Source organism: Salvelinus namaycush, unplaced genomic scaffold, assembly GCF_016432855.1.
Source record: "Salvelinus namaycush isolate Seneca unplaced genomic scaffold, SaNama_1.0 Scaffold2364, whole genome shotgun sequence".
In the NCBI taxonomy this organism is placed as follows: Eukaryota; Metazoa; Chordata; class Actinopteri; order Salmoniformes; family Salmonidae; genus Salvelinus; species Salvelinus namaycush.
In genome coordinates this window covers 13,188-25,000 of record NW_024059191.1, presented here as the reverse complement: position 1 = coordinate 25,000, position 11,813 = coordinate 13,188, and the positions used below count along the sequence as shown (strand labels likewise).

Below are 11,813 nucleotides of genomic sequence, written 5' to 3'. Positions count from 1 at the left end.
CTCTGTCCTCCCTCTGTCCTCCCCTCTCCTCCCCCTCTCCTCCCTCTCCTCCCCCTCTCCTACCTCTGTCCTCCCCTCTCCTCCCCCTCTCCTCCCTTTCCTCCCCCTCTCCTCCCTCTGTCCTCCCCTCTCCTCCCCCTCTCCTCCCTCTCCTCCCCCTCTCCTCCGTCTGTCCTCCCCTCTCCTCCCCCTCTCCTCCCTCTGCTCCCCCTCTCCTCCCTCTGTCCTCCCCTCTCCTCCCCCTCTACTCCCTCTGTCCTCCCCTCTCTAGGTAGCGTGTCCAGTCTTTGCCGGTCTGCTCCATTTCTCCCTGCTCTCTGTGTTCTGTTGGTTATGCCTGGAGGCAGTGGAACTCTACTTACTGCAGGGGGAGCTCTTTGAAGGACGGACCTCTAGGAGGAAGTATTTCTATCTCTGCGGCTACTTCCTGCCAGGGGTGGTCGTGGCCGTCTCCGCCGCCATCGACTACAGGGGCTACGGCACCCGGACTGTGTAAGTGGCAGAGAGTGTGTGTGGTGGGGGGGAGGATGTGTGTGTGAGTATTGATTTGAAATCTCTGCTGTATTGTGTGTGTGTGTGTGTGTGTGTGTGTGTGTGTGTGTGTGTGTGTGTGTGTGTGTGTGTGTGTGTGTGTGTGTGTGTGTGTGTGTGTGTGTGTGTGTGTGTGTGTGTGTGTGTGTGTGTGTGTGTAGGTGTTGGCTGCAGATGGACAACTACTTCATCTGGAGCTTCCTGGGTCCTGTATCTGTCATTATAATGGTGAGACAAACACACACACTCTCACATGTGAGCACACACACACACACATGAGTTAGACCTCTCACCTCTGACCCTGTGACCCCCAGCTGAACCTGGTTGTCTTGGTGATGACTCTTCACAAGATGGTGCACAGCTCCTCCGCCCTCAAACCCGACTCCAGTCGTCACGACAACCTCAGGTGAGCCCCGCCCCCTGGCACAAATGTGACATGCATGATTGGTTGTTTGTTTTGGGCAGGGAGGGACAGAGAGGCTCATGGGAAGGGGTAGAAACAGGAAGAAGTAACAGAGGACTCAAATAATGGAAAATAAGAAGATGTGAGGCTTATATGAAACGTTATGTCAAAATAATATAACATAACATCTTCTCCTTCTGCTTCCTCCCTAACCCCCACCTCCCTCTCTCTCTCCTCCCTAACCCCCACCTCCCTCTCTCTCTCTCCTCCCTAACCCCCACCTCCCTCTCTCTCTCCCCCCTAACCCCCACCTCTCTCTCTCTCTCCCCCCTAACCCCCACCTCCCTCTCTCTCTCTCCTCCCTAACCTCCACCTCCCTCTCTCTCTCCTCCCTAACCCCCACCTCCCTCTCTCTCTATCCTCCCTAACCCCCACCTCCCTCTCTCTCTCCTCCCTAACCCCCACCTCCCTCTCTCTCTCCTCCCTAACCCCCACCTCCCTCTCTCTCTCCGCCCTAACCCCCACCTCCCTCTCTCTCTCTCCTCCCTAACCCCCACCTCCCTCTCTCTCTCTCCTCCCTAACCCCCACCTCCTTCTCTCTCTCTCCTCCCTAACCTCCACCTCCCTCTCTCTCGCTCCTCCCTAACCCCCACCTCCCTCTCTCTCTCCCCCCTAACCCCCACCTCCCTCTCTCTCTCTCCTCCCTAACCCCTACCTCCCTCTCTCTCTCCCCCCTAACCCCCACCTCCCTCTCTCTCTCTCCTCCCTAACCCCCACCTCCCTCTCTCTCTCCTCCCTAACCCCCACCTCCCTCTCTCTCTCCTCCCTAACCCCCACCTCCCTCTCTCTCTCCGCCCTAACCCCCACCTCCCTCTCTCTCTCTCCTCCCTAACCCCCACCTCCCTCTCTCTCTCTCCTCCCTAACCCCCACCTCCTTCTCTCTCTCTCCTCCCTAACCTCCACCTCCCTCTCTCTCGCTCCTCCCTAACCCCCACCTCCCTCTCTCTCTCCCCCCTAACCCCCACCTCCCTCTCTCTCTCTCCTCCCTAACCCCCACCTCCCTCTCTCTCTCCCCCCTAACCCCCACCTCCCTCTCTCTCTCTCCTCCCTAACCCCCACCTCCCTCTCTCTCTCTCCTCCCTAACCCCCACCTCCCTCTCTCTCTGCCCCCTAACCCCCACCTCCCTCTCTCTCTCTCCTCCCTAACCCCCACCTCCCTCTCTCTCTCCTCCCTAACCCCCACCTCCCTCTCTCTCTCCTCCCTAACCCCCAACTCCCTCTCTCTCTCCTCCCTAACCCCCACCTGCCTCTCTCTCTCCTCCCTAACCCCCACCTCCCTCTCTCTCTCTCCTCCCTAACCCCCACCTCCCTCTCTCTCTCCTCCCTAACCCCCCCTCCCCCTCTCTCGCTCCTCCCTAACCCCCACCTCCCTCTCTCTCTGCCCCCTAACCCCCACCTCCCTCTCTCTCTCTCCTCCCTAACCCCCACCTCCCTCTCTCTCTCCTCCCTAACCCCCACCTCCCTCTCTGTCTCCTCCCTAACCCCCACCTCCCTCTCTCTCGCTCCCCCCTAACCCCCACCTCCCTCTCTCTCTCCTCCCTAACCCCCACATCCCTCTCTCTCTCCCCCCTAACCCCCACCTCCCTCTCTCTCTCTCCTCCCTAACCCCCACCTCCCTCTCTCTCGCTCCTCCTTAACCCCACCTCCCTCTCTCTCTCTCCTCCCTAACCCCCATCTCCCTCTCTCTCTCTCCTCCCTAACCCCCACCTCCCTCTCTCTCTCCTCCCTAACCCCCACCTCCCTCTCTATCGCTCCTCCCTATCCCCCACCTCCCTCTCTCTCCTCCCTAACCCCCACCTTCTCTCTCTCTCTCTCTCCCTCCTCCCTAACCCCCACCCCTCTCTCCTCCCTGCCTCTATACCTCTCCCCATCTCCCTCTCCTCCCTCTCCTCTCTTCCTCCCCCTCCCTCTCCTCTCTTCCTCCCTCCTCGCTCCCTCTCCTCTCTTTCTCCCTCTCTACAGAGCGTGGACTGTGGGTTCACTCACCCTCCTCTTCCTCCTGGTGGTGACCTGGTCTCTGGGGCTTGTCTTCCTCTCATCTCCCTCTCTCCTCCTCTCCTACCTCTTCTCCTCCCTTAACACGGCCCAGGCTCTGCTCATCACAATACTGTACTGTACACTCACTAGGAAGGTAGGTGGCGTCTCAATACTGTTCTGTACACTTACTAGGAAGGTAGGTGGGGTCTCAATACTGTTCTGTACACTCACTAGGAATGTAGGAGGGGTCTCAATACTGTCCTGTACACTCACTGGGAAGGTAGGTGGGGTCTCAATACTGTATGTACACTCACTAGGATGGTAGGTGGGGTCTCAATACTGTTCTGTACACTCACTAGGAAGGTAGGTGGGGTCTCAATACTGTTCTGTACACTCACTAGGAATGTAGGTGGGGTCTCAGTACTGTTCTGTACACTCACTAGGAAGGTAGGTGGGGTCTCAATACTGTTCTGTACACTCACTAGGAAGGTAGGTGAGGTCTCAGTACTGTTCTGTACACTCACTAGGAATGTATGTGGGGTCTCAGTACTGTACTGTACACTCACTAGGAAGGTAGGTGGGGTCTCAATACTGTCCTGTACACTCACTAGGAATGTAGGTGGGGTCTCAGTACTGTTCTGTACACTCACTAGGAAGGTAGGTGGGGTCTCAATACTGTTCTGTACACTCACTAGGAAGGTAGGTGGGGTCTCAGTACTGTTCTGTACACTCACTAGGAAGGTAGGTGGGGTCTCAGTACTGTACTGTACACTCACTAGGAAGGTAGGTGGGGTCTCAATACTGTTCTGTACACTCACTAGGAATGTAGGTGGGGTCTCAGTACTGTTCTGTACACTCACTAGGAAGGTAGGTGGGGTCTCAGTACTGTACTGTACACTCACTAGGAAGGTAGGTGGGGTCTCAATACTGTTCTGTACACTCACTAGGAAAGTAGGTGGGGTCTCAATACTGTTCTGTACACTCACTAGGAAAGTAGGTGGGGTCTCAGTACTGTGACTCACCAGGAAGAGGTGGGGTCTCAGTACTGTTACTCACCAGGAAGAGATGGGGTCTCAGTACTGTGACTCACCAGGAAGAGATGGGGTCTCAGTACTGTGACTCACCAGGAAGAGGTGGAGTCTCAATACTGTCTCTCACCAGGAAGAGGTGGGGTCTCAGTACTGTGACTCATCGGGAAGAGGTGGGGTCTCAGTACTGTTACTCACCAGGAAGAGGTGGGGTCTCAGTACTGTGACTCACCAGGAAGAGGTGGGGTCTCAGTACTGTGACTCACCAGGAAGAGGTGGGGTCTCAATACTGTGACTCACCAGGAAGAGATGGGGCTGATCATGTATTGTATTATATTTGCTGTGTTTCAGTATATATGGTGTCTTCATGTTTGTCCAGGGCCATAAGGACTATGGGAAGTGTGTGCGTCACTCTCAGTGCTGTGACTGTTCCTCCACCACCAGTTCACCTGGCTCTGTGAAGGGCGCCGCCCTACGGGCCAACAGCCGCTACTGCAGTACCAACCAGGCACGCAGGGCTACTGCTAACAGACAGGTACACACACACACACACACACACACACAACGGCACGCAGGGCTACTGCTAACAGACAGGTACACACACACACACACACACACAACGGCACGCAGGCCTGCTGCTAACAGACAGGTACACACACACACAGTGACTTCCTGATTAAATCCTTGAGTGTGTTGTAAACCAAGTGTGTGTGTGTGTGTGTGTGTGTGTGTGTGTGTGTGTGTGTGTGTGTGTGTGTGTGTGTGTGTGTGTGTGTGTGTGTGTGGTGTGTGTGTGTGTGTGTGTGTGTGTGGTGTGTGTGTGTGTGTGTGTGTGTGTGTGTGTGTGTGTGTGTGTGTGTGTGTGTGTGTGTGTGTGTGTGTGTGTGTGTGTGTGTGTGTGTGTGTGTGTGTGTGTTGCAGAGTCGCATTAGGAGGATGTGGAACGATACAGTGCGTAGACAGACTGAGTCTTCCTTCATAGCTGCTGATGTCAACAACACACCTACACTCAACAGAGGTCAGTCCTCTCCTCTAGTCCTCTCCTCTAGTCCTCTCCTCTAGTCCTCTCCTCCTCTCCTCTAGCACTCTCCTCCTTCTCCTCCTCCTCTCCTCTAGTCTTCTCCTTTAGTCCTCTCCTCTAGTCCTCTCCTCTAGCCCTCTCCTCTAGTCTTCTCCTTTAGTCCTCTCCTCTAGTCCTCTCCTCTAGCCCTCTCCTCTAGTCCTCTCCTCTAGTCCTCTCCTCTAGCACTCTCCTCCTTCTCATCCTCCTCCTCCAGTCCTCTCCTCCTTCTCCTCCTCCTCTCCTCTAGCCCTCTCCTCCTTCTCATCCTCCTCTCCTCTAGTCCTCTCCTCCTTCTCATCCTCCTCCTCTAGTCCTCTCCTCTAGTCCTCTAGTCCTCACCTCCTTCTCAGCCTCCTCTCCTCTAGTCCTCTCCTCTAGTCCTCTCCTCTAGTCCTCTCCTCTAGTCATCTCCTCCTTCTCATCCTCTAGCCCTCTCCTCTAGCCCTCTCCTCTAGTCCTCTCCTCTAGTCTTCTCCTCTAGTCCTCTCCTCTAGCCCTCGCCTCCTTCTCATCCTCCTCTCCTCTATCCCTCTCCTCCTCTCCTCTAGTCCTCTCCTCCTCCACATCCTCCTCTCCTCTAGTCCTCTCCGCTAGTCGTCTCCTCTAGTCCTCTCCTCTAGTCCTCTCCTCTAGTCCTCTCCTCTAGTCCTCTCCTCTAGTCTTCTCCTCTAGTCCTCTCCTCTAGTCCTCACCTCTAGTCCTCTCCTCTAGTCTTCTCCTCTAGTCCTCTCCTCTAGTCCTCACCTCTAGTCCTCTCCTCCTTCTATCTTCCTCATCCCCTTTTCCTCTGGTTCTCTCCTCTTTCCTCTCCTCTATACCTCTCCTCTAGTCCTCTCCTCTGGTTCTCTCCTTTTTCCTCTCCCATTTTGTGTTCTCTTCATTTAGTGTCTTTCCTTTTTCTTTTTTCCTTAACTCTCCTCTCCCCCCTCTCTCCTCCTCTCTCCCTCTCCCTCTCTCCTTCTCTCTAGCTGGCCTGGGTAACCATTTCCTGACTAACCCAGTGTTACAGACTCACCCTAGAGTCTCTCCTTATGACAGCCTACTGGCTCAGGGCTACAGCCAGCCCTCCCCTGGCCTCTTCACCTCTACTGGTACATCTATCTATCTGTATATCTATCTGTATATCTATCTGTATATCTATCTATCTATCTATCTATCTATCTATCTATCTATCTATCTATCTATCTATCTATCTATCTATCTATCTATCTATCTATCTATCTATCTATCTATCTATCTATCTATCTATCTATCTATCTATCTGTCTGTCTGTCTGTCTGTCTGTCTGTCTGTCTGTCTGTCTGTCTGTCTGTCTGTCTGTCTGTCTGTCTGTCTGACGTTCTCTCTCTCTGTCTCTCTCTCGCTTTGTCTCTCTCTCTATCTCACTACCTGTCTGTCTGTCTGTCTGTTTGTCTGTCTGTCTGTCTGTCTGTCTGTCTGTCTGTCTGTCTGTCTGTCTGTCTGTCTGTCTGTCTGTCTGTCTGTCTGTCTGTCTCTTTGTCTCTCTCTCTATCTCACTACCTGTCTGTCTGTCTGTCTGTCTGTCTGTCTGTCTGTCTGTCTGTCTGTCTGTCTGTCTGTCTGTCTGTCTGTCTGCCTGTCTGCCTGTCTGTCTGTCTGTCTGTCTGTCTGTCTGTCTGTCTGTCTGTCTGTCTCTCTCTATCTCACTACCTGTCTGTCTGTCTGTCTGTCTGTCTGTCTGTCTGTCTGTCTGTCTGTCTGTCTGTCTGTCTGTCTGTCTGTCTGTCTGTCTGTCTGTCTGTCTGTCTGTCTGTCTGTCTGTCTGTCTGTCTGTCTCTCCTCTCTTTCTCTGCCTTATTCTTATTTTCTGTTCAGTCTGCATGTTTACGTTATTAAAAAGTCAGTCTGTTGTCTGTCAGTCTGTCTCTGACTGTCAGTTTTTCCTTTCCTGTCCTGGCCTGTCCTGACCTGTCCTGGCCTGTCCTGTCCTGTCCTGACCTACAGGGACCTTCAGAGACATACAGAGTACGCCCTCCTCCTTTACCTCCTGTTGTATCAGTCTGTCTGTTGTATTTACAGATATAATATCATATATATGTGTTGGTTGTATCAGTCTGTCTGTAGTATTTACAGATATAATATCATATATATGTGTGTTTGTATCAGTCTGTCTGTTGTATTTACAGATATAATATCATATATATGTGTTGTTTGTATCAGTCTGTCTGTTGTATTTTCAGATATAATATCATATATATGTGTGTTTGTATCAGTCTGTCTGTTGTATTTTCAGATGTAATATCATATATATGTGTGTTTGTATCAGTCTGTCTGTTGTATTTCCAGATATAATATCATATATATGTGTGTTTGTATCAGTCTGTCTGTTGTATTTCCAGATATAATATCATATATATGTGTGTTTGTATCAGTCTGTCTGTTGTATTTCCAGATATAATATCATATATATGTGTTGTTTGTATCAGTCTGTATGTTGTATTTACAGATATAATATCATATATATGTGTTGGTTATATCAGTTGGCAATTAACTTTATACATAAAAAAAGAGGTAAAAAAATATGATCAGCCTAAATATATGGACTCTGGATAATCAATAAGTGTACGTCTCTCTCTCTCCACCAGAGGGCAGTTGTCTAACTGTGTACTTCTCTCTCTGCCATGTCTCCCCCTCCTCCTCCTCCCCCCCGGCCACCAGAAGGTGACGTCCTGTCTCAGAGCCAGGAGATGGACAGTGTTTGTCTGAACGGCGGCTACAGCACCAACAGCTTCACCCTGCAGGGTCTGGGTGGGGGTGGTGGGGGGCCTCGGTCCGGGGTGGGTGGCAGCATAGACCTCCTCAGGGAGGGAGGAGGAGGGGGGGAGGACGCCTCCCCCGCCCCCCTCACCCCCCACGCCGCCGTGGGGCTGGAGGTGGAGCCTCACGGAGGCGGAATGCGGAGGAACCTATCGGACGCGGCGGTCCTGGAGAACATGATCATCTCAGAGCTGGTTCAGAGCAACTTGAGGCCGGCTGCAGCCGCCGCTACTGCAGCCGCGGAGCGCTACGGCAGCCTGGCACGCCCCCTGGACCGACTGACACGCCCACAGCCCTCCACCCACGAGAGTTGGACGGTAGCTCGCGTGTCGACGCACACACATGACCAAGAGCCGACGCACGCGCACACGCGCCAGGACGTCTGGACACACACACCTCGTCCGCTGCAGGACGTGCCGACACACACACCTCGTCCGCTGCAGGACGTGCCGACACACACACCTCGTCCGCTGCAGGATGTGCCGACACACACACCTCGTCCGCAGCAGGACGTGCCGACACACACACGCCAGGAGGAGAGCATCAGGAGCCAACTGCAGCTCGGGGGCGGGACCCTCTCCCGTAGACTCCTCCTCCAGGACAGACAGACACGCCCCCAGGAGGCGTCGCTGCAGACGCAGACCACACGCCCACATTCCACGTTGTCGCGGCAACAGCAGCAGGGCGGAGGCGGAACGCTGTCCCGTCACCGCAGCGAGGGTGTTGAGCCGGGTGGCGCGGGGGGTTCGGAGCGGGAGAGGGACCGTTACCGGGATAGGCCGCTTCCTCCTCCCCCTCCTCCTCCCCCTCTGGAGACAGAACCCCTGTATAAAGCCCTGGAGGAACCTCTTCTCTATGACCCCAGGGATGGAGGGGTGGAGGGGTGGAAAGAGAGAGGGGTGGAGGGTTGGAAAGAGAGAGGGGTGGAGGGGTGGAAAGAGAGAGGGGTGGAGAGAGGGGTGGAGGGTTGGAAAGAGAGAGGGGTGGAGAGAGGGGTGGAGGGTTGGAAAGAGAGAGGGGTGGAGGGGTGGAAGGAGAGAGGGGTGGAGGGGTGGAAGGAGAGAGGGGTGGAGAGAGGGAAAGAGAATTCTCTTCTCTATGACCAGAGAAATGGAGGGATGGAGGGGTGGAAGGAGAGAGGGATGGAGAGAGGGAAAGAGAATTCTCTTCTCTATGACCAGAGAAATGGAGGGATGGAGGGGTGGAAGGAGAGAGAGAAGGAGGAGCAGTTACTCAATGACCAAAGAGATGGAGGGATAGAGGGGTGGAACAGAGGGAAGGAGAGGAGGATGGAGGAAGGGAGCACTCAGTCCGTCCGTTACCTTAGCGACCCGGACGACCCTGACAGCTATGACCCCGTGACCCCTGACCTTGACCCTGACTCCTCCCCCATCTACACCCAGGATTCTAACCCCTCCCCCGTCTTCACCCACAACCGAAACGCACCCCTTGATATATACACCCCAAATGTCTACACTACAAACTCACCTCCTGATACCTACACCCGAAATTCACCCCCAAATATTTACACCCGAAATTCACCACCAAGTATATACACCCGAAACGACCCCCTCCCAAATGTCTACACCCGAAATTCTCCCCCGAACATCTACACTCGAAGCGACTCCCCCCAGCTCTACACCCGAAACTCGCCCCCGCCACCACGATTCTACACCCGTGAATCTCCGCCCCTACTCCTGTCGTCCTATCCTGACAGCAGCCCCGAAGGTCAACCAGAGGTTAGCCCCACCCCTCGACCCCACCGACCCCCTCTGGAAGTCCCCTACAGCCTGGGACGACCCCCTCTGGGCCCCAGGCCTAATCACATGCAGACTTTCTACCAGCCCCCACCCCTCACACCCCTCACGGCTAATGGGGAGTTGGTATACACGGAGCCCGCCAACGAGGACGATGAAGGACAGATGCAACGGGTGACGAGCCTGTGACTAGGGCGGTGGTGATCAGGAGGAGGAGGAGGAGGAGGAGGAAGAAGAAGACAATTGTTGCAGTCATGATATTAATGATCATAATCATTGATAAAGACAATTATAATGGTGATGGATTTTGCTGGCTATTGTTAAATTGATGATGGGGATGATAATGATGATGAAGATGATTATGGTGATGATGGTGATGATGATGACGATGGTGATGATGATGATGATAGTGATTATGGTGATTATGATGATGATGATAGTGATTATGGTGATGATGATGGTGATGACGATGGTGATGATGATAGTGATTATGGTGATGATGATGGTGATGATGATGATGATAGTGATTATGGTGATGATGATGACGATGGTGATGATGATAGTGATTATGGTGATGATGATGGTGATGATGATAGTGATTATGGTGATGATGATGGTGATGATGATAGTGATTATGCTGATGATGATGGTGATGATGATAGTGATTATGGTGATGATGGTGATGATAATGATGATGATAGTGATTATGGTGATGATGATGGTGATGATGATAGTGATTATGGTGATGATGGTGATGATAATGATGATGATGGTGATGATAATGTTGATGATGATAATGATAGTGATTATGGTGATGATAATGATGATGATGATAGTGATGATGATGGTGATGGTGGTAATGATGATGACGATGGTTATGGTATTGATGATGACGATGGTGATGGTGATGATGGTAATGATGATGACGATGGTTATGGTATTGATGATGACGATGGTGATGGTGATGATGGTAATGATGATGGTGATGGTGATGATGATGATCACCTCATGACACCTGAAATGATGATGAAGGCTCCTCCCTGTCTCTTATCTCTTGGTCATCACAAGCTGGTCTCCTTCTCATGTTCTGTTTTAATACGTGATCCATTTTCACCTCTCTTTTTCTTTTCTCTCCCCATCCCTCTCTTTTACCCCTGTGTGTCTTTCCTCTCATTGGTGTTAAATCATTTGGAACCAGTTGTTTAACCAGTTGTTTAACTGCGGTCGAAAAATGAACTTTCCCCAAATGTCTAAGACATCCAGGAATCCCGTTTGGCAGATTTCTGGAATCCGGACGGAATAGAATCCGGCCTGAGCAGCAAATCCTGAATTCTACAACTGGGATTTTCTGGATAACTTTGGAAAGTTACTGGAATTTTTCAACCGTAATCCATTTACAGAGTTTATTATAATCGATTGGTTTGTTGATTGATCGATTGGTTGATGATCAATTGGTTGGTTGATCGATTGGTTGGTTGATTGATCGATTGGTTGGTTGGTTGATCAATTGGTTGTTTGGTTGATTGATCGATTGGTTGGTTGGTTGATCAATTGGTTGGTTGATTGATCGATTGGTTGGTTGGTTGGTTGGTTGATTGATCGATTGTTTGGTTGATTGATCGATTGTTTGGTTGGTTGATCGATTGGTTGGTTGGTTGGATGGTTGATTGATCGATTGTTTGGTTGGTTGATCGATTGATTGATCAATTGGTTGGTTGATTGATCGATTGGTTGATCAATTGGTTGGTTGATTGGTTGGTTGATTGATCGATTGGTTGGTTGATTAATCAAAAGATTGATTGACTAGTTGTTTCTCACCCTCAATAGGGAGTGCATCTCAAATGGTACCCTATCTAGTGCACTACTTTAGACCAGAGCCCTATTCCCTATATAGTGCACTACTTTAGACCAGAGCCCTATTCCCTATATAGTGCACTACTTTAGACCAGAGCCCTATTCTCTATATAGTGCACTACATTAGACCAGAGCCCTATTCTCTATATAGTGCACTACATTAGACCAGAGCCCTATTCTCTATATAGTGCACTACATTAGACCAGAGCTCTATTCCCTATCTAGTGCACTACATTAGACCAGAGCCCTATTCTCTATATAGTGCACTACATTAGACCAGAGCTCTATTCCCTATCTAGTGCACTACATTAGACCAGTGCACTACATAGTAAATAGGGTGCCATTTGGGACACTAATGTCAG

At 51.7% G+C, this 11,813-nt stretch overlaps 1 protein-coding gene across 1 annotated transcript in view; it reads left to right on the top strand.

The window, feature by feature from the left end:
* The window catches only part of LOC120038718 (adhesion G protein-coupled receptor L1-like), a gene marked incomplete at its 5' end in the record, with an annotated part of 22,892 nt that extends 13,106 nt beyond the window's left edge, over positions 1-9,786 (top strand). The window contains 9 exons of the mRNA XM_038984387.1: positions 272-492; positions 693-759; positions 846-937; positions 2,957-3,125; positions 4,379-4,507; positions 4,921-5,017; positions 6,031-6,153; positions 7,742-8,723; positions 9,462-9,786. Of these exons, the coding sequence (XP_038840315.1) occupies positions 272-492; positions 693-759; positions 846-937; positions 2,957-3,125; positions 4,379-4,507; positions 4,921-5,017; positions 6,031-6,153; positions 7,742-8,723; positions 9,462-9,786 (2,205 nt within the window). The remainder of the gene's footprint in view (positions 1-271; positions 493-692; positions 760-845; positions 938-2,956; positions 3,126-4,378; positions 4,508-4,920; positions 5,018-6,030; positions 6,154-7,741; positions 8,724-9,461) is intronic.
* Between the last annotated feature and the right edge of the window lie 2,027 nt (positions 9,787-11,813).